A 21,847-nucleotide genomic window follows, 5' to 3' on the forward strand; every position below is an offset into this window, starting at 1 on the left:
ATCTCCCTGCTGAGATGTACTGACTGGTGCGTGTGTGTGTGACTGTTCCCACTGAGGTGAACCCTTTAAACCTGGGAGATGTGTTTCCGGACGCTCGACCACACTACCTGCATTGACTTTGCGCCCCCCTGCAGCTGTCAGCCTGAGGCCCAGCCTCAGGTGCTGTGCGTTTGACGCCGAACCGTGTAGCTGTTTTTTTTGGTAAGTTTGAACTCATGGAACAGAGAAGTGGTTTTGGCAACAAGAACGTGTTAGTACTTCGTTACTCGTGTTCACGTTCTTCCCCAGGACACCATGTTCAGTTAACACGGGTGTTCTGTCACCAGTGACCTGCGATCTGGAGCCGCACCCAGCATCAAACGCACGTGGAACACAGACCGGTCCTAGGCGACGCTTGTCGCCGGGAGCAGACGAGGCTGTGCTGTTCTAAGCGTGAGTGCTCCCTGTTTCCGTTTCTTTTGGTGGGCAGTGATCGCTTTGTTGGTGTTTACTTGCTTGGCTGCACTGGGTCTTACTGGCAACACATGGGCTGTTTTGTTGCCACATGGGCTCAGTAGTTGCAGGGCTTCCACCGCCCCGCCCCCAACCCCGTGTGGGGTCTCTGGTCCCTGACCGGGGACTGAACCCGTGTCCCCTGCATTACAAGGCAGGTGATTAACCACTGGACCACCAGGGAAGTCCCGATTGCTTTGGGTACTTCTTGTATTCTGTCTCCAGGAAAGGAAACTGCCATAGATGCTGAATGTTTAAGTCTGTTCTTACATCTTTCACGCCTAGAAACGTGTTCTGCCTGAAGCAGTTTAGGCACAGATGAGCAGGGGGGCAGGGCTGGAAGGTGCACAGGTAGGATCACTAACAGATAGGCAGTAGCTGCTCCAGCGGCTTAAAATTCGTATCAAAATCTTGACTTCTGTCAGAGAAAAGGGTGCATTTGGTTACACTGGAGACTGGTTACCATGGGCCTCTAAATCACCTCTATACCTTGATTTGAGTCCAGAACCTCTTGTGGTGTTTGGTCTTTAAACAGAAAGCCTCCACTTGCTTGGTATGAAGGCTGTTCACAGGGGAGTTTCCCACTCTAAGGAGTACAGGGACTCCCCTCCAGCCCTCTCTGGTCCTCCTCGGACATGGCAGGCAGTGGCCCTTGGTTTTGGCTGCACCATGAGGCAGGTGGGATCTTAGTTCCTAATCAGGGATCAGATGGAGGCCTCAGCAGTAGAAGCAGAGTCTTAACCACTGGACCACTGGTAAGTCCCACACTATTGTAAAAAGTAAGGTTGTTTTAACAACAACAAGCGTGTTCTTGTTTTCTGTCTGAACAGTTTGCCTTTATTTTCTGTTTTGGCTGAACCACAAGGCTTTTGGGATCTGTTCCCCAACCAGGGATCAAACCCAGGCTCCAGCAGCGGAAGTGCAGAGTCCTAACTACTGGACCACAGGAAGTCCCAGTCTGCTTCTGGGTGACTTTCAGGTGGGGACCTTCCCGGCCAACAGTAGACAAAGGCACAGTGTGGGGGTGGATGCAGAAGAAATATCCACAGGCACACGTGAACATCTCTGTCCAAGTGCGCTAGCGCAGCAAGTCTTAAACAGCCCCGGGCTTTAAAATGGTGAGGTGGCACTCCGTGATCGTCTTGGGCCTGGATCAGTGGCCGAAGCTCGTGTCCGTGGAGGCGGCAGCTACAACGCTGACACCGCCTGCGTCTTCACAGTCTGCTTTTGCCGAGTGGTCACTCAGTCCATCTGCTGGAGCGAGAGAGGAGGAGCTGGGGTGGGCCAGGGTCGCAGACCAGGACCCCACACCGGGGCCTCCAGGCCCACACTCAGCACCCGAGCGGCTCTACCGAGAGGTTCTGTTGCAACCCTGCAGGGTCTGGAAGCTCTTAGAAAAGGCTTCTCTCCTTCCACCAGTTAGCCTGGTTTGACGCCAAGTTGGTGCCACCCTCCGGTTGTAAATGCCTGTGTAACTTCAGAGCCACGCACAGAGAATGCCTTCAAGGCTCATCAGTACATAGTGAAAGAAAGGGTCAGATACCTGAGCAGTGCTGCCGACACATAAAACTCCACTCACCAGTATCTTCAAGTTTACAGACAAGGTATGTCTACTTCCCTTCCAGCTGGTCTGTGAAACCAGACTTTCTAATACCCTGGTTGGAGGACAAATGGTGTGGTTTTTAACCCCCTTTCGACCTCTCACCCAAGGTAAAGCATGTTTTTAATTTAAACTATACCAGTCCATCCTAAAGGAAATCAGCCCTGAATATTCACTGGAAGGACTGATACTGGAACTCCAGTACTTTGGCCACCTGATGTGAAGAGCTGACTAATTTGAAAAGACCCTAATGCTGGGAAAGATTGAAGGTGGGAGGAGAAGGGAGCAACAGAAGATGAGATGGTTGGATGGCATCATGGACTCAATGGACATGAGTTTGAGTAAACTCTGGAAGTTGGTGATGGACAGGGAGGCCTGGCGTGCTGCAGTCCACAGGGTTGCTAAGAGTCGGATACGACTGAGCGACTGAACTGAACTGATGCTCATTTGTGAAAAGGTGGAGCTGAGAGCAGACCAGGGAAGCCCAGCTTGGCACATCGCTTGTGCTTGCCCTTCCCCCATACTCCCACCTCCCAAGAGCCTGTGACAGCAGCCACCTCAGAAACAAGGCATTCACCACAACCGTCTCCTCCATGACTCCCGCAGTGAGGATCCTAGAGCTCAGGGAGGGGGCAGGTAGGGGGAAGGGAGACCAAGGCTGGGCTCATCCACCACTGGGTCTTACATTTCGGACTAAGTTCCTCACGTAGGCGAGGAGGTTCTGGTTGATGAAGGTCACCGTTGTGTGGAAGACATCTCGGAGCAAGGCTGGCGAGTGGTCGGCTATCTTTTTGGCCAAGAGCATGGTGAGCAGGAGCTGGGTCTTCTCGTGGTCCACGTCAGGAGGGCAGGTTTGCATGAGCTGTTCCAGCGCAGCCGCCAGGCACTGCCTCCTGTCCTGCGCACGTGGAAGCGGGGTGTGGTTACCCACCCAGGGCTGGGGCCAGCACACGGGTGCAGGGAGAGGCCTCCGTGAACCCCTGGACCCCAGAGGACCTTCCGCACTAACAGTGAGGTGGGCGCCAGGCGCCAGTGCCTGGGAGCCACAATGGCCGGGAGGCTCCCTAAGTGGATGGCCTTCCCAGGGGCAGGAAGCTGACTGGCCGGGCCCGGCACGAGTGTGTTTCAGGCCCCGTTTTGGGAAGAGTCATACTCGTGACACTGAGGGTGTTGTCTCCCAACTCCTGAGCCTGATTTGAGGTTCACGTTTTCAGAGGCCGGGTGACAGTTCTTCTGGGAGACAATTCTCTAAGCTGATTCTCCCCCCAGCTTCTGTGGAAGCTCACGCTGGTCTGTCTGCCAGGAGGCAGAGGACAGACCTCAGTGGCCCCGTGGTTTCCCCACTCACCTCCTCCGACAGGCTCCTGACACTGAAGCGTGAGGCCAGGCCGGCCACCATCCCTGGGTGGATGCTGCCCTCCAGCCTGTCCCCAATCTGGGCGAGCTGCCGGGCGACTTCGCGGACTGCCTCCTCCTGACGCTCAGAATCTAACGTCCAGACGAGGCAGGTTGAGGTGACGCCTGCTCACACCCTCCCCCGGGGCCCCCACAACTACTAGGGCGACTAGAGCAGCGGAGCGCTCACACGCGGCGAATAGCCGTCGTCCAGCAAGCGGCAGTGATCTGTCGCCCCAGCCGCTGTCCCTGGGTCTGCTCCAAGGCACAGCGCCCCCCAACTCCGCACTTCCTTCCTAGTGCTCTGAGCTCCCCCTACCAGAAGAGAAGGTTCCGGGCTCGGGCATTTTCGGCTGTGGGGCTGACTCCCAGCCACACAGCCCAGAGCTCAGCGGGTGCAGGACAGGCAAGCGCACACTCAGAGGGGCAGGCGCTGCATCCCTCCTGCCCCACACGGCCCAGTGAGATGCTTGGACCTGGAGACATGCATGTAGTCCCCTCCTGCCCCCAGAATCCCCCACGTGCCCGCCCTCTGCTCGGGGATAAGCCACGACCTCTGACCTGGACTACTTGGTTGACAAGACCACTCACCCCCAAGATGCCACTGCAGCCTGGCCCCCCTCTGGTTTGCTCCAGCTGCCGCCACCTCCCCCAGTGCCCCCTCGGCCTCCCCATCCAGCCGAGTGAACACGGCCAGGCCTGTCCTGCGCTTTACTGCCAAACATCAGGTTCCTGACCCACAGGCCAGTTTCCTACCTGAGGGCCCTGCCCTGTGCCTCCAGCAAGGCTCTGAAGTCTAAGGGTGGGGTGGTGAGAGGGGGGGGCCCCAGGGATAGCAAAGCTCCTCCTGCCCCCACACCTTCCTACTCTGTCCCCAAGGGGGCCCTGGCTGGTGGGGACCTCTTAAGAGGTGGCTCCAAGCCAGGCCTCCTGGGAACAGGCTGACTCACAACTTGAAAAGGCTCCCTGGGGAGTTCCCAAGGGGCTCCCGGCGGCCTCCGTGGAGGCAGCACTGTGGTAAAAGCTGAAGCTGGGGGAACAGCCCGGCCCCAGGCACGAGCCCGGGGTCCCCACTGCCTGGTGACCGTGGAGGTCGGCATGGCTGTAGCACACAGATGTGAATCCATGGGGGACATTGATGCCCAGAGTCCTCCGGAAGCTTAGTGGGTTTTCACCGATCAGACTCCAAGAGGCCTGTTCCACTGGACACGGGGGGCCGAGCCTGAAGGCCCCAGGGCCGAGGAGGCTGGCCAGTGCCTACCTGTCTCCGCTTCCGCTGCCAAGGGGAAGTGGCTGCAGCGGTTGCCGTCCGTCTGCAGCTCGTCATCATGGAACAGGTGCCCAGGCAGCTCGTGACCCAGCGCCTCCAGCTCCCTCTGGAAGCAGGAGTGGGGGCAGCTCTGCAGGAAGCCCAGCAGCAGCAGGCTCGTGGTGCGCTCGTCCCCAGGGCCGGGGCCGTTGCTAACCTGCGAGGAGAGGACTGTGGGAATGTGGTCCTGGGCTGGCCTCACTGGTCCAAGGCCTGAGCACCCTCTAGGCAGGCAGGGGCCAGTGCGCAGAGCCTCCCTCCTGCAGACATCGAGAAAGGCTCCAACCGTGCAAGAGGTGATCCAGCTGCTGCCTCCAGGGGAGGCAGGCTGGGCAGGCGCACGGGTCGGGGCCACCCCTGCTCACCTCCGCTCCCATCGTCTCCTGGGCCCAGGATGGCGCTGTGCTAAAGCAGATTTTCAGCACACCTGGGCACTGGTGACCACAAACGCCACCTGCCTCTGAGCAGGCCTGGCCACCCTCAGGTGGGTGAGCCCCTGCCGGGCCCACAAACAGCACGGGACAGGCGGGATGCTACAACCAGAAGAGCATGTGCGGGCAGGGCTGGGGTGAGAGGGCGTCTGGAGAGGCCAGGAACGCCTAGCTCACAGCCTGGGCCGGGAGGGCCAAGGGGAGAAAGTAAAGATCCTAGTAAAATGTACTCCTGAGTCTTTAATATTTTTCATTAGAAAAGATTAGAAAAATACTCTGATTAATCAGAGGGACTTCCCTGGTGCCCCAGTAGCTAAGACTCTAAGCTTCCAGAGCAGGGGGTCCAGCTTGGGTTCAATCTGGGCAAGGAACTAGATCCCACATGCCTCAACTAAAAACCTCCTCGCGTGCTACAACAACGAAGATCAGTGCAGCAAGTGTGAAAAGGGAGGGAAAAAAAATCAGAGAACGCTTAGAGGACAGTTTTTAGAGGGCAAAGTGTTTTAAATAAAATGCATACGTATTGCTATGCAGCCTCTACTTCTCCAGAATTCGTCCTAAAAGGGGAAATGCACCTAACAGCTCTACTAAATCTTCACAGGGAGGCCAGGCAGCATGGCAGCTGAGAGACTGCCGAAGGTGCTCCCTCTACCTCAGGAGGCGTCCTGCTCGGGGGAGGAGGGGGCTGTGGCAGCTGGACTGCATCCTCCAGAACCTGAGAGCAGGACCTAACTGGGAAAGGGGGGGTCTTTGCAGATGTCATGCTGAGGCCAGGTCATCCTGATTCGGGGCTCTATTCTTGGACAGGGCTGAGGGAGAGCCGGTGGGGATATGGCCACGTGAGTAACTTAATGCTGCTGAGCTGAGCGCTTAACAAAGGTGAAAAATCAGAAAAATCTGTAAGAGGATGAAAATTCTGACGGCAGGGAGAAAGAGGAAGCTGAAGGATGTCTCCCCACAAACCCAACTATGGGGCACTCCCGTGTCGAGGGAAAAGGGGAAAGCAAACCCCGGGAGCGAGTCTCTGCATCCCCCTCACCCTGAGGCCATTGAGGTAAGCCGCACAGGGGCAGCTCCCCGAAACCCTCCTGCCTGAGTGGCTCCTGACCCGCCAGGCTGGGAAGCATAAGGCCCCGTGCCTGGCACAGCGCTGCTCCAGAAGCTCCCACCAAGCACACCTCCTCCCCAGTGCTGTCCGCTCAGATTCAGAAAGCTGGCCCAAGCTCACAAGTCACCAGGAGGGCCCCAGACCTGCAGCCGCACCCGAAGGGCTGGAGGGGATGTAGAGGGAGGGCCCGGGGGGAGGGGGCGCCCCAAGACACCACACAAGCCACGGTGGGAAGGAGATGGATGAGAGCTCCTGACTGGCTCGGCTGCAGCTTCCCTTCTGAACCCTAAACCTGCTCAAGGACCCTACATCCTTGAACCCATCTTGCATTCCAGGATCGACCAGGCACAGGCAGTGAGCAGACAGGGGCTTGTGTGCTCCAGTTACCCCAGGCCCGCCCCACCCCCGCCATGACCACCGCATCATCTGACCTTCAAATCCATGGCCTAAGCTTCACGGGCTCCGGCTCACAGGATTCCGGGTGGACGGCCTGGAAGAGGACATGCAGGGTGGGCGTGGAGCCCCGCAGGGGATAACGGAGTCATCTGGGCCCTGGCTCCCCTCATCTGCATCCCGGGCCACACACCTGAGTTTCCTCGTAACTGAGACCAAGACCACCCCCCACCTCAGGTCCAGCCTCCCACCCTGAGCTCACTGGTCAGGCAGGCAGGGCCATCTGGCTCCCAGACAGTTTCTAAGTGAACACTCAGAGCACTGGGCTCCCTCCACGAGCAATTCCTAGACATTTCCACAGATCTGTCCCACTGCAGACCCTACCTGGCTGCCGGCCCCAGGGCACCGTGGCTGCACGGCAAGGTGTGTAACAGGAGGAGAAAGAATGTCTACCTGACAGTCACGGAAGACTAAGGCTTTGGGATGGCGTCAATTCCACACTAAACAACTGCGTAGGTGAAAGCTCATCAGACCAAATCTTAGAAGATTATGCCCCCGACGTGGAGAATATAGAAGACCGAGAGCTCTGTGTGCATCGTAGAGACACCCAAACAGAGTAACAAGTGTCTGCAGATCAGTCTCAACAGAACAACCCGTTTTAAAATGTATGCACAGCATACTCTGTTTATACACAGTATTAGGCTAAACCCAATGAATCGCTGCTTTGTAGGGCAAAGTCAAACTTGGCAATTCCATATGGTTCCTACATACACAGGAGGTTAAAAACAGAAAAGAAAACCAGTTCACCTCCAGGAGACAGGAGCAGAAGATGTAAGAGGTGGCAAGTATACACAGAAGAACTATACAAAAAGATCTTAATGACCCAGATAACCACGATCCTGGAGCGTGAAGTCAAGGGGACCTTAGGAAGCATCATCATGAACAAAGCTAGTGGAGGTGATGGAATTCCAGCTGAGCTATTTCAAATCCTAAAAGATGCTGCTGTTAAAGCGTTGCACTCAATATGCCAGCAAATTTGGAAAACTCAGCAGTGGCCACAGGACTGGAAAAGGTCAGTTTTCATTCCAATCCCAAAGAAAGGCAATGCCAAAGAATCTTCAAACTACCACACAATTGCACTCATCTCACACGATAGCAAAGTAATGCTCAAAATTCTCCAAGCCAGGCTTCAACAGTACCTGAACTGAGAACTTCCAGATGTTCAAGCTGGATTTAGAAAAGGCAAAGGAACCAGAGATCAAACTGCCAACATCCACTGGATCATCGAAAAAGCAAGAGAATTCCAGAAAAACATCTGCTTCATTGATTATGTTAAAGCCGTTGACTGTGTGGATCACAAAAAACTGTGGAAAATTCTTAAAGAGGTGGGAATAACAGACCATCTCACCTGCCTCCTGAGAAACCTGTATGCAGGGCAAGAAATAACAGTTAGAACTGGACATGGAACAACAGACTGGTTCCAAATTGAGAAAGGAGTATGTCAAGGCTGTATATTATTACCCTGCTTATTTAACTTATATGCAGAGTACATCATGCGAAATACCGGGCTGAATGAAGCACTAGCTGGAATCAATACTGCAGGGAGAAATATCAATAACCTCGGATATGCAGATGACACCACCCTTATGGCAGAAAGCAAAGAGGAAATAAAAGAGCCTCTTGATGAAGGTGAAAGAAAATGAAAAAGCTGGCTGAAAATTCAACATTCAAAAAACAAAGATCACAGCATCTGGTCCTTCATGGGAAACAGACGGGGAAATGATGGAAACAGTGAGCGACTTTATTTTCTTGGGCTCCAAAATCACTGCAGATGGTGACTGCAGCCATGAAATTAAAAGATGTTTGCTCCTTGGAAGAAAAGCTATGACTAACCTGCTGCTGCTGCTGCTAAGTCGCTTCAATCGTGTCCGACTGTGTCTGACCCCACAGACAGCAACCCACCAGGCTCCGCCGTCTCTGGGATTCTCCAGGCAAGAACACTGGAGTGGGTTGCCATTTCCTTCTCCAATGCATGAAAGTGAAAAGTGAGAGTGAAGTCGCTCAGTCGTGTCTGACTCCGCAACCCCACGGACTGCAGCCTACCAGGCTCCTCTGTCCATGGGATTCTCCAGGCAAGAGTACTGGAGTGGGGTGCCATTGCCTTCTCTGATGACCAACCTAGACAGCATACTAAAAAGCAGAGACATAATTTTGCTGACAAAGGTCCATCTAGCCAAAGCTATGATTTTTCCAGTCATCATGTATGGATGTAAGAGCTGGACCATAAAGAAAGCTGAGCGCCGAAGAATTGATGCTTTTGAACTGTGGTATTGGAGAAGACTCTTGAGAGTCCCTTGGACTGCAAGGAGATCCAACCAGTCAATCCTAAAGGAAATCAGTCCTGAATATTCATTGGAAGAACTGATGCTAAAGCTGAAGCTCCAATACTTTGGCCACCTGATGTGAAGAGCCAACTCCTTAGAAAAGACCCTGATGCTGGGAAAGATTGAGGGCAGGAGGAGAAGGGGATGACAGAGGATGAGATGGTTGGATGGCATCACTGTCACAAGGGATATGAGTTTGAGCCAGCTCCAGGAGATGGTGAAGGACAGGGAGGCCTGGCGTGCTGCAGTCCATGGGGTCGCAAAGAGTTGGACACGACTGAGCGACTGAACAACAACACAAGGTCACAAGATCACCTTCCGTCTGGAAATTTTCACCAGGAACCTTGGGCTGAACTCTGCCACCCTGAGGGCAGAAGACAGGTGAAGCAGTGTGCGGGGTCCACCACCTGCAGCTCCCCTAAACGTGTGGGACTTGTCTGGAGCAAAGCAAGCCCGGGCAGGGGACCAGGGACACTGATCAGACACTCACATGTGGCAGACAAAGGAGGGGGCAGGTCTGTGGGGCAGCCGTGGAGAGAGCTGGGGGCCTGCTGGCCAGGGCCACCTATGTGATGGCCAGCCTGGCTGCACGTCACAGGCAGGAACAAAAATTAGGGAGCTGTCAGTGATCGTGTCTGGACTGTCCCAGAGAGCAGTCTGACTTGACCTCCCTGGGCTGGTCACTCTGTGTGAGTGGGTGACTGGTCACTGTGGGTGAGGACTGGGCCGGCTGCTCCGCCACCATCCACTTGTATGTTCACTCTGGTCATCTCAGGTTCCCTGGCCTGCAGGAGGCAACCTTCCTTTCCATCACAGTAGGCAGGGACCCTTGGCCCAGACTGGCTTTCCCGAGAGGCTCTACAGGCTTCGCTCCCTAAAAGGCAGCTCAGTTCTGAGACAAGTGGCATATCACAGCGGCTCACACAAGCACCATTCAGAGATAGGACATTCCCAGGAAAGTTCTTGTTTTGTCAAATTATACTACATCCCAGTAAAAAGAACAAGGGACAGTAGTGCAAATGTCCACGACGGGTGAGCGGACAGCACTGTGCCCATCACAGTGAGCTTCACTCAGCCTCAGAAAGAGGGAAATCCTGGCACCTGCTGCACGCGGGACCCTGAGGACGCTGTGCCAAGTGACAGGAGGCAGACCCCAAGGGCAGACCCCAAGTGGCCGGCGGCCCGGGTGGTAAGACGCAGGGTTCTGGACGGGACGGTGGGGGTGGGGGGTCTCACTGCAGGTGGACATACATTTTCCCCCACATACAAAAAACAGGGAAACTGTGGCAACATGGAGGAACGCTGAGACGTCACACCGAATGAAACAAGCCAGACACAGGAAGACACACGCGGCCCGGCTCCACTTACACGAGCAATCATGTCCGTTTCTAGAGAATTACTAATTCCTTATTCATGCTACTGAGCTGCACACATAAAATGATTATATGTATAATTTTGCATCTGTTCCACCACAATCAAAAATGTTTGAAAAAAACTTCCTTTTGAACCTATGCAAGCAACAGTTTGTTGTTATTTAGTTCCTAAGTCATGTCTGACTGCTTGAAACGCCGTGGACAGTAGCCCGCCAGGCTCCTCTGTCTTTAGGGATTCCCCAGGCAAGAATACTGGAGTGGGTTGCCATTTCCTCCTCCAGGAGATCTTCCCAACTCACGAATCAAACCCAGGTCTCCTGTATTGCAGGTGGGTTCTGTTGAGCCACCACACAAAATGAGGAAACTTAATTCTATCGGGGGGAACCAGATGTCAGTTCCATCTAACAGATGTGTATGGGCTACAGAGAGTTTCAGAAAGAGAAAGGTTCCTCATGTGTCTAGGGAACAAACGCCATCTCAGCACCACTGCAAGCGCACCACCAGGTCCCGCCGTGGCCTCGCCCCCTGCTGCCTCCAGAAGAGCCCGGAGCCCTCCCGCAGCCCCAGGCGCAGCTCTGAGCTCCTGAAGCCCGTTTGTGCAGCAGCACTAGTTCCAAGTGCCCGGTATAACCACTGGCATGAGCCTCAGAGTCTGTCCTCTACTGCGGACACACACCGAACAGCCCCGAGTCGCCTCCAGAGGGCAGGGCCTGCCAGCGGTGACTCACAGACTTCTCCAACAAGAGCAGACGGGAGAGGGTCAGAGTCTCTTGTGATCTGTGTTCCCCTGAGAATAAACAGATTATGGACAGCGACGGCGTCCCCACGGAGCACAGAGTTTCTGCAACACTCACATGTGTGTTACATTTTCCTGTAAACTAGACCAAGGAAGCGTGAGCCAGCACCTCTTCAGACAGCTGCTCTTCCCACAGTAACATGTCAAACAAAGCTGATTACATAATCGCTCTTTTTAGAAGATGAATGGCCTGTGGGATTCTCTGGGAAGTCTCAATGACAGTTGTAGGTGTAAAACATATCCTGAAAACAACGTTTTTCCTCTCAATTCAGGGTCCAACCTCCAGAAGCACCATCAGAGCCCACCTGGTCATTTACGACGGGGTCAGGGAAGCCTGCGGAACAGGACACAGTTGTCAGTGAACTAAGAACCCCTTAGCTCCTCATAAGTGACGAACCTTTGTTCTTGGTGGGACTGTTTTTCCCTTTAGAACATAAAGCATCAAAAATTATCATTTTAGGGCTTCCCAGGCGGTGCAGTGGTTAGGATTCCATGCTTCCAACGCAGGGCGCCCAGGCTCAAGCCCTGGTCTGGGAACTAAGTTCCCGCAAGCTATGCGGTGAGGCCAAAAATCCAAAAACAAACAAACCAAGCAAACTTTCACAGCTTCTTTTCAGTCTCAGACATTTAAGGGATTTGCAACATTATGAAACCACGTTGTCACTAAAAGCTCTGTCCTGTAACGCACTGTGTTAAAAACGTTAACAAGCAACGTGCACTGATACGTCCAAACATACCAACAATATTGTAAAATTTTCTCCAGTTTTACTTTCTAACACAGAAAATAGATAAAACCTGGTTAATCAAAAGCTTTTCAGGGTCCTCAGTCATTTTTGTGTGTAAGTCTTAGAGACCAAAAGGTTGGGGGGAGGAACTAGACCTTTCCCTTGAAAATAAAAGCATATCTATTAACACAACAGTTTTCTCTGCCATCCATTTTAATTAAGAGACTTAACCAAAGTGACTGACTCTTTCACAGAGAATCAGGTGACTAGGTCTCACACGGTTCAGATGTCACTTCCCAGCCACACACATCCTGAGCTTCCCCCAGGCGCACACACACTCAGTGATGCCAGCCAACGACAAAGCCCTGCTGAGAACACTGAAAACACTTAAAATACACCTGGTACCCAATGCTTTTGGATCCTGTCTTATTTAGAAATCGCCTGGGTATACAATGATTGCCATCATTAATTCAGTGTTCATGCTGTAATCTGGAATACTGTTAGAAACACTGTCAGAATTCTATTCAGTTTAGGTGAAAACAAATTTACATTTCTCGTAACCTTAAACACTAAGAATAGTATCAGTTGATTTGAGAAGGAAACCTATAGAAGTTTGCAGGGGGTGGGGGGTGGGGCAGAGAGGAACCAATTAGCATATAATATACAATTTACTAGTATAGTGAATATTGATTACTACATGTAATCAATATTAAGTATTGATTTATCAGTAATATTGATAAATCAGAGAAAACACAGCTTTTTAAAATCCAAAATTAATTTATTCTCATTTGCCAAAGATTTACCTTAACTATGTGAACCTGTACTCTTTTTATATTGAGATATAGTTGATATACAGTATTATATAAGTTACAGGTATGCAACATAGTATCCACAGTTTTTAAAGGTTATACGGCTTCATAATTACTATAAGATACTATGTTCCTGTGGTGTGCGGCACTGCCCTTTGAGCTCACGTATTCTACACTCAGTTGTTTATCTCTTAACCCCCTAACCCCACCGTGCCCCGCCTTCCCTCTCCCCACTGGCAGTGGTTTAGTTGCTAAGTCTTGTCCAACTCTTGTGACCCCGTGGACCGTAGCCTGCCCAGCTCCTCTATCCATGGGTTTCTATAGGTGAGAGTACTGGAGTGGGCTGCCACTTCCTTCTCCAGGGGATCTTCCTGACCCAGGAATCAAACCTGGGTCTCCCACCTTGTAGGCAGATTCTTTACCATCTGAGCCACCAGGGAAGCCCACTCCCCACTGGTAACCACTGGCTTGTTTTCTGTATCTGTGAGTGTTTGTGAACATATGTTCTTAAAACATTTCTGAGTTTGTTTTGGTGTATTTTTAATTTTTTGAAAGTCTAATGTATTTAAACTATTAGAAATGAGATTTCCTCATTTCATGGAAATTTTAGATAAATTTGACTTACATAAGCATATTTATTTAGGTCCAAAAGCCAATGAGGACACAGTTCTTCCAATTTAAGATACTTCACAACCAAACTCCTCAGTGATGAAAAAAATGCTTCCCACATTTACACGCCAAGAGGCAAAGGTCTTTCTGAATAGCAGACACACAGACAGCACCCAGCTTCGGTCCCACAAGTTCAGCGCTAAGTCAAGAGCAAACACAGAAACACCAAGGCTCACGCGTCCAGATGCAAGGACTGGTTCCCTGTGGTGGCACAAAATTATGAACTGAGCTCAAAAGACCAAGGACACAAACCGCCGTCTGACCACCCGGATTCTCTGTCCTCTCGTGCTCGACACAGAGCAGACCTTCCACGTCTCGCACAAGGACACGGTCAGCAAGACCACCAGTGGAGAAACCTGTCCACGCGAGCAAACCTGAAACCCAGCCAAACACTGTCTGGACAGAGCTGTTCCACTGGCCTGAGACACGGCCTCTGGGGCCAAGTCCACCAGGCACGCTTTTGGGGATGGCTCCAAAACTGCCAACACAGAAAGCGCAAAACCATGATTTCCCCACAAATATAGAATAATAAAATGAAATATGTCCAAGATTTTATTTAGTTCATTAATTAACGAAGAAACCAGTAAGATGATTCAGCCAGTTTCTGAAAACATGGGTTTGTATGGCAGCTGCCAGTTCCACTCAGATCACCTGTGCCAGTCCTTCCCCTGAAGCGAGTGAATGGAAGCGAGCGGGAGCCCAGCCCAGCGCCCGCGTGAGCTCCTTCTGACGACTCACCCGGGACACACTGGGGCCCCACTTCCACCACGCACCGCCTGGACTCGCTGGAGTGTGGGATGCCAATCTCTGCCTCTTCTGTGCTGGGCTTCCCGCCTTCAGGCTTCCCCACAGACCCCACCGCTCGCTCACCTGCTCCCCTACTTGGTCCCCGCTCCATCTTAAAGGACCACTGGTTTTCAACCCTGGCTGCACACACTGGAATCAACAGAGAGGCTGTAAGACATCCCGATTAGATAAGAGCTCACATGTGGAAACGCCCAACGAATCCACTAAAACAGCCCAGCAAGTAACAAGTGAGTTCACCAACATTGCAGGACACAGACCGTGTACGCCCACTGTACTTGTGTGTGCCAGCGATTAGCATCCGAAAGAGAAACAGAACTAGGATGGCAGCGAGAAAAGTTAAATACTCTGGAACACTTGTTGGACAGAAGAAGCGTAAGAGCTGTACCCTGAAAAGTGCACACGCTTTTCGTTGCAGAAAAGCACAGATCCAAATAAGCGGGCTCATTCCGGTCCACAGGCTGGAAGAACACCCATGGACTCAACAGGATCCCCGCAAGCTCCCACCAGGCTTTTTCACAGAAAGAGAGAAATGGTTCCTCTTTCATTAGGAAATGCAAGGGGCACAGAATAGCCAATGAGAAAAAGAACAAAGCTGGTAGACTCACTCCCCAACTTCAAGACATATGACTGAGTGACAGGAATCGAGACCGTGTGGTACCGGCAGTGGCGCAGAAGTGACAGTCCAGACACAAAGCCTAATGCCTGCGGCGCATCCACCTCTGACCAAGGGGTCAAGAGCCGCGTAAGGAACAGGCTCCTCGGCGAACGGTACTGAGACACCTGGGAGCAAAAGCATCAGTTGAGGCCCCTCCCTCGTATTATACACAAAATCTACCTCAGAATAGATCATAGAAGAGAACAAAGACATAAAACTTTACGGCCTTGGATGAGGCAGTGATTTCTTAGATACGACACCACATGAGAGAAGAACAAGCCATACAAAGAGAAAAATAGATAAACTGAACTTGATAATTAAACCTTTGCACTTCAAAGGACATAAGCAATGAAAAGACAATCCAGATTGGGGGAAAAAAATGCTTGCAAGTAATTCATCAGACAAGGAACTAGTACTCAAATATATATAAAGAATTCTTGTAACAACAAAAACACATTTCAATTGCAAACTGGGTGAAAGATTTTAACAGGATCCAAAGACATACAGATGGTCAACAGCTAAGCTGCTGAGTCACTTCAGTCGTGTCCGACTCTGTGTGACCCCACTACAAAAATGCTAATCAAACCGCAATGAAGGGGAATTTCCTGGTGGTTAGGGCTCCCTGGTCAGGGAACTAAAATCTTTACTAAAAGCCAAGCATAAAGTGCAAAGGAAGGGAGGGAGGAAGTAAGAAAAGAAAGAAAAGTGAATGCGAAGATTCACTTTCACATCCACGAGGGCTGGAATCGAAAGCTGACAGCAAGAGGCAGCAAAGACGCGGCTCAGCCGGGACCCCACATCACATGCACAGATCTCCGGGGGGCAGGGCAGGTGTGGAAAAGAGTGCAGACGCTTTGAAGTTTTGCAGCTCCTCAAAACGTTAGGCTTCCCTGGTGGCGCAGACAGTGAACAGTCTGCCTGCAATGCAGGAGACCCACGTTTGATCCCGGGGTCGGGAAGACTCTTCACTCTTTCCAAAATGTTAAGAGTTATCACATGACCCAGAAATTCCACTCCTAGCTACGTATACACACAACACAAATGAAGACGCACGCCCACATGAACGTTTGTCACGACGCCATCCAAAATAACCAAAAGTCGAATGTCGATCAACTGTTGAATGGATAAGGAAAATGTAGCAGATCCATAAAATAGAGTATTATTTGACCATAAAAATGGGAGTGAATTTCTCATACAGGCTGCAACATGGATGAACTCTGAAACATAAGGCTGAGTGAAAAAAATCTAGTCACAGAAAACCAGAGTTCATTCCTGGAATGATTCATGGTATGATTCCATTGATGTGAACTTCCCAGAACTGATGAATCCACAGAGGAAAAAGTGTTGCCTGGGGCTGTGGGGATGAAGGGACTGGGGGTAACCGATGATGTGCGTGGTTTCTTCTGGGGCTGTTGAGACATTCTAAAATTAGACTGTGGTGATGGTTGCACAACTTTGCAAATACACTGGAAACCACTTCGAGTTTGCAAATTTTATAGCATAGGAAATATCTCAAAAAAGTAGTTTTAGAAAAACGCAGCATGAAGGAGGGGACAGTGAGATAAGTGGGGGAGCCACCCCACACACAGGCCCTGGAAGTGCAACTCCCCCACCCCACCAGGTGCTCCAAGTCCAGTGTCCATGTCTCCCGCTGCCCTGCCCTCCCTGGCCCCAGAGAGATGCGTGCACGGGGTGGGGGGGCAAGATGACCCGTGGGGGCCAGGTGTCCTGAAGCCCCCCTGGGGCATCAAGGTTGACCTCTGCAATAACTACTCTCCCCTTAGAGCCACAGAAAAGCAAAGCGATGCCTCCATGGCCTTCTGGTGAGCAGGAGCCCTGGACCCAGAAGAGGCCTCTCCTCACGTGTGGCAGCTTGCTCCTGGCTGCCACCTCCCTCACCAAGGACAGAAGGTTTTCGTGCACCTGAAGGTCACCAGCCCCTCTTAACCCTGCTGCGTTTGACTCAGAGGGCACTGGTTCCCTCCCCTGCCCAAGTTGACAGGACACTTGCAGGCAGAGGGTGACTGCAAACGAGCCACTTCCTTGCCATCTAAGTGGGTGGCTTCCAGGACGCTGGGCACTGTACACAAGAGCCAATGAGAACTCAATTTTCACACAACCTCCAGAAGTGGTTGCTCTGTGGTCCATCCAGGTGCTCACGTTTGCTATTCACGGGCAACTTTCCCATTCAGTCCAGCACAGCAGGAAGAAAAGAGGAAGGAAACACATCAGGAAAAGGAGGAAAGGAAGGAGGGAAGAGCTGGGTTCCGGGCGGGGGTTGGGGACCGGGAGGCCAGGACAGTTGTTGGAGAACAGCCCCAACAAGGGTCCAGGGTCCAGGCACCAGCCCAATGCTTTCCCCACCCCCACAGCTGCCAGCAGGGAGGGGTGCGCAGAAAGGCAGGGCCCTGCCCACATCCCACCACCCCCCACCCCATCCCCGTCTCTAACAGGTCCAGAGGTACCAGGCAAGGCAGCATGGGGAACCCAGGCAGCCCACTCCAACCAGAAGAGCTGGACTCTGAGGTCACAGGCTTGGATCAGTGTGTGTGTGGCACTGTGAACTCTGTCACAGCTGCCATCTCCAGGCTTGTCCTCAGGTGAGCACTCACGTGACCTCTGGGGGCCCAGCCAGGTGAGCACTGGAGGTCCAGTGGGGCAGGCACTCCACGCCCGCACTCCCTCCACCCGACACCCACCACCAGAGATGCAGCCACAGGAGCACTGGCCACAGCTCTGGAGCAAGGCTTCTGAGGGTCCACTGCCCAGAGGCAGTGTCCCAGAACCCCAGCACAGCACTCGGTCCGGGATCAGGACCCAGGCCCTCTCCCTGCAACAGGCAAAAACAGCAGCAATATCGCTCACCACCTCCAGCGCTGCCAGGACCCTGGCCCTGGGAGGCCGGTCACCCTCATCGTTCCTCCTCCGTGCTGGGGCTCCCTGGCGGGCCATTCTCCTCTGCAATGAGTGGGACCTCCAGTCCTGGGTCTGGGAAAGCCTGGGAGCAGAGCCCCCTCCCCAGCACCTCAGAGTCCATCTCAGATGGACTGACTCAAGACAACAGTAACCCAGTCCCTGTTCGGGTAGCTCTTTGCTCCAGAGCCTGCATATCCCCGAGTCCCAAGGTCGCCATTCCCACCACACAGCACGGGGTCCGCGCAGCCCCCCGAGCCCCGCCCAGAGACGACCGACCCTTCCAGGCCGCCCCTCTGGCCACCCCATCCGCTTCTCCCGGTGCCTTCCTAGAGCCACCTCGATCTCGGCAGCCGGCGGGCTCCTCCCACCCTCCCGCGGCTCGACCACAGACTCTCTTCCAGGACTAGGGGGCCCGGGTTCAGGCTCTGCCCAGAGATGGCAGGGACGCAGGTCCAAGAGCGCCCCCTTCCCGACCCACCCGGGCCCCGACGGCGGGACCGAGATTGGAACCACTTGCCCCCGCAGAGGCCGCCGAGGAGGCCTGGGCAGCAGACAGACCAGCAGATAGGGCACAGCCGTGGGGGGAGGGGGGAGTCGCCCGGAAACGTCTCCGTGGTGAGGCCCCCTCAGTGAAGACCATCCCTCCGGGTGACGAGCACCCTCCCCGTGAGGGCTCTCCTACCCCGGCAGCGCAGGGCGTCCCGCGCCCGGCCTGCCGGCCGAGGTCTCGCCCTCCCGGGGTTTCCGGTCATTATTTCACTCCATAAACCTACCTTCACCGCCCGCAGCACGTCCAGTGCGGCGCGAGCCGGGGAGGCGCCTGGACCCGCGGCCGCCCCACGCGGAAGGAGCAGCAGGACGGAGCGTGGGGTCGGGAGAGGGGAGCCAGGGGGCCGGGGGCGCAGACGGCAGGCGACACTCACCTCCACCGCAGAGCGAGGCGGCCGGACAGCAGCGCGACGTAGCGCACCGGGCGCGCGCGGGAAAAGACCACGTCCCGGGGGCGGGGCGCGCAGCCGCCGTGAGCCCATTTCCTGTAGTTCCCGCCCCGCCCACACCGGCCACGGCCCCAACCCATCATCATTCCCCAAAGAGCTCCGCGGCCCCGCCCCGCCTCCAGGCCCCGCCCCGCCCCGCCCCCCGGTGCCAGGAGGCTTAGTGCCGAGAAGCAGGAACAGAGGCCGAGAGGGACCAGGGCAGTCGCTAGACAGGAACTCAGGAATAGAAACCAAACTTGACAAACAAAAAGACAGGAAGGAAATATAACCAGAAACCATCGAATGCTTACAGTAAAGTTACAAAGTCACTGGATTTTCCTTTTCGTACTTTCCACTTTTTCTTAAATGACTGTGGCCCCAATTTTACAATGAATGAAAGCTATGTAACAAAGGTCACATAATGGAGCAGGTTTCAAATGTAGGCCGTGTTATCCACGTCCCAGCTTGGCTTCTCTATCAGAGCTGCGTATCCAAGTGGTTAAAGTATACACAGCAAGTAATTCTTTAAAATGGAGCTCCTGGCAGCCAACACAAGAGAGACAGAGGGACAGATTTCACATCCTACAAGCAAAGGACAAAGTTGCCAATTTCCACTGCACAGGAGACCGGCTTTATCTCACACCTAACTTTAAAGAAACTCTCTGACTTTTATGTGCACCTGTGAAGGAAGTGTGAACAGGGACGATCTAGGAAATCTGAACAAGGGCACGTTCATGACAATCAACACAGGACTGTGTGAAGGGACAACAGCACAAGCCACCCGTCGGGGCCCCAGCTCAGCACTCTCTCCCCGCAGTGGCTGGAAACAGACCCCGGTACCTGCCGCTGAGGCCGCCTGCATAAGCCATTAGCCACCCCAACCGCCACCTCCACTACATTCTAGAGCAACAAATGCATTGCCAGTACGCCATGGGGTCCAGCCAGGCCCAATCATGTTCCCTAAAAGCTGCTCCCGGGCTTTCACTGCAGTTTTGTCAGGAGTATAACTTCTAACCAGTGCATACAACCAGTCGTCCTTCAAGCCTCAGCACCAGCTCACACTCACCCGTTCTGAGTGACGGACAGACGACATGCCTCTCGGTCTCCTTACCCAGGCTTCTGACTGTGACTTCACTTTCAAAAAAGTGTACTAACCCCTGTGTACTGATGCAGGGAATGTCAGTTGGTGCAGACACTATGGAAATTCCTCCAAAAATTAAGAACAGAACTACTATATGATCTAGCAATTCTGCATCTGGGTATTTATCCAAAACAATGAAATCACTATCCTGAAGAGCTATCTGTACCTCTACATTCACTGTAGCATTATTTACAATAGCCAAGGTACAGGGATAACCTCAATGTCCAAGGGCTGATAAACCAGTAACGAAGATGTGTGTGTGTGTGTGTGTGTGTGTGTGTGTGTGTGTGTATATATATATATATATATGGAATACTGTTCAGCCATAAATGGGAGTTCCTGCTCTTTGTAAGAATGTGGATGGACCGTAAGGGCATTATGCTTAGTGAGATAAGTCAGAGAAAAACAAATGCTGTGTGATCTCACTTACATGTGGAATCTAAAAACACCTGAACTCAGATAAGAAAACAGACTGGTGGTTTCCAGAGGCAGGGTGGGTGTGAGTGGTATATGGTGAAGGGGGTCGAAAGACACAAACTTCCAGTTATAAAACAAATACGTCCCGGGAATGAAATGTTCTGCGTGGGGACCGGTTAACACTGCTGTGTTGTGTACATGAAAGTTGCTGAGACAGTAGACCTTACAGGTTTTCATCCAGAGAAAAAAAAATTTCAGGATGTGAGGTGATGGATGTTAACTAGACTAATTGGTGATCAATTTGTAATGTGTACAAGTATCAAGCTGTTATGTGGGTGGCCAGGAGTCAGAAGCAAGGGTTAGAAGGTGATCCAGGCAGAGGGCGCTGGGTTCTGAAGGGACAGGAAGAGGAGAGAGACACAGGGACGTCCCCTACCTTCCTCCTGAGCTGCTTCCACCATGGAGCCTGGGCTGGGCAGACAAGCCAAGGGCCCTGGGAGCCTGCAGGGCTGAGGTTGGGACTCTGAGGGGCCATGCACACGGTTGCTGCTGTTTTGATGGGCTCGTGTCCCTTGAAACCTAGGAAGTGAGGCCTGACTTCCCGAAAACAAATCTCTTTGGGGTGGGGGCTCTAGACGGCAGCCGGGCTCATGCCCCACCCCTGGGTGCCCCTCCCAAGATGCCCCTGTCCTGCCTCTAGGGATCCCAGACACCACTTGCTCACACCTGGCACCCAGCTGACTCCTAATCTGTGGGGTCAAGCCGTCCTCCATTTCTGCCACACCAGCGCTTCACTGCAGGGATCAGGACTGACAGGCAGTTCCTGCAGGTTGGGCCCTCTCAGCTCTTGACCATCAACCAGACCAGCAGAGTCTGGGAGAGCACTTTCCGGAACCAGGGCCCTCCAGGGTCCTCCTCTATGCTCCCTGCCCCGCTCTGAGGGGCCACTGTGGGAGGCCAGGGAGTGGAGGCTGAGGGCGAGTGGCTGATTGGAAGGGGCCACTACCCCATCCATGGAGAAAGGTCTGGGGCTGGGAGGGGGTGGACCAGCTCCCAACCTCCAAGGTGCTTTCCCACCAAGACAGAGTCGAGGCTCTGGATCTTGAAGGACAGGCAGCAGAGTCAGGAGAGAGGACCATAGTGCAAATCCTGCTGGTGGAGACGGGGAGGAGAGCTGCCAGCCCTGGAGTGGGCAAAGCTCCAGCCAACAACCAACATTAACTAGGGAGGCCTCCACTCTGGGAACCAGAGCAGAGTCACCTCCACAGGACTGCCTGGTGCCTGAGAAAACTCCATTGTGACCCTCCGGGCTCCGTGGCCTGGCTACAGTCAGAACAGACTCCAGCGAAGAGCCCAGGTGACACCAGCGGGCGCCTAGTTGTTCCGACACGTCTTTTCACCCCTCACCCTCCCACCCAGCTTTTCCACCAACAGAGGTGAGCCTCCTCCC

At 53.3% G+C, this 21,847-nt stretch overlaps 1 protein-coding gene across 6 annotated transcripts; it reads right to left on the reverse strand.

The window, feature by feature from the left end:
- Positions 1-1,300: 1,300 nt before the first annotated feature.
- Positions 1,301-21,847, reverse strand: BID (BH3 interacting domain death agonist). Of its 6 annotated transcripts, none has more exons than XM_061418434.1 (6): positions 18,786-18,886; positions 6,767-6,825; positions 4,749-4,953; positions 3,441-3,580; positions 2,778-2,990; positions 1,301-1,746 (listed from the first exon to the last, which is right to left on the reverse strand). In XM_061418434.1, the coding sequence occupies exons 2-6, from the start codon at positions 6,776-6,778 to the stop codon at positions 1,735-1,737; spliced, it is 582 nt and encodes a 193-aa protein (XP_061274418.1). In that variant the 5' UTR covers positions 6,779-6,825; positions 18,786-18,886; the 3' UTR covers positions 1,301-1,734. The 6 variants fall into 6 exon arrangements, with proteins under 6 accessions (XP_061274418.1, XP_061274417.1, XP_061274419.1 ...); XM_061418433.1 differs by having other exon boundaries at positions 18,636-18,828; XM_061418435.1 differs by having other exon boundaries at positions 1,301-1,743; positions 18,636-18,818.

This window comes from Bos javanicus, chromosome 5 (genome assembly GCF_032452875.1).
Source record: "Bos javanicus breed banteng chromosome 5, ARS-OSU_banteng_1.0, whole genome shotgun sequence".
Taxonomy (NCBI): domain Eukaryota; kingdom Metazoa; phylum Chordata; class Mammalia; order Artiodactyla; family Bovidae; genus Bos; species Bos javanicus.

Bases quoted from the DNA above. Each gene is read 5' to 3' on its own strand.
- BID (XM_061418429.1), bottom strand. From the start codon at position 19,139: ATGGTTTCTGGTTATATTTCCTTCCTGTCTTTTTGTTTGTCAAGTTTG. The intron at 17,905-18,785 runs GTGAGTGTCGCC...CACTCATTGCAG, and splicing joins CGCCTCGCTCTGCGGTGGAG to AGGAGAATGGCCCGCCAGGG.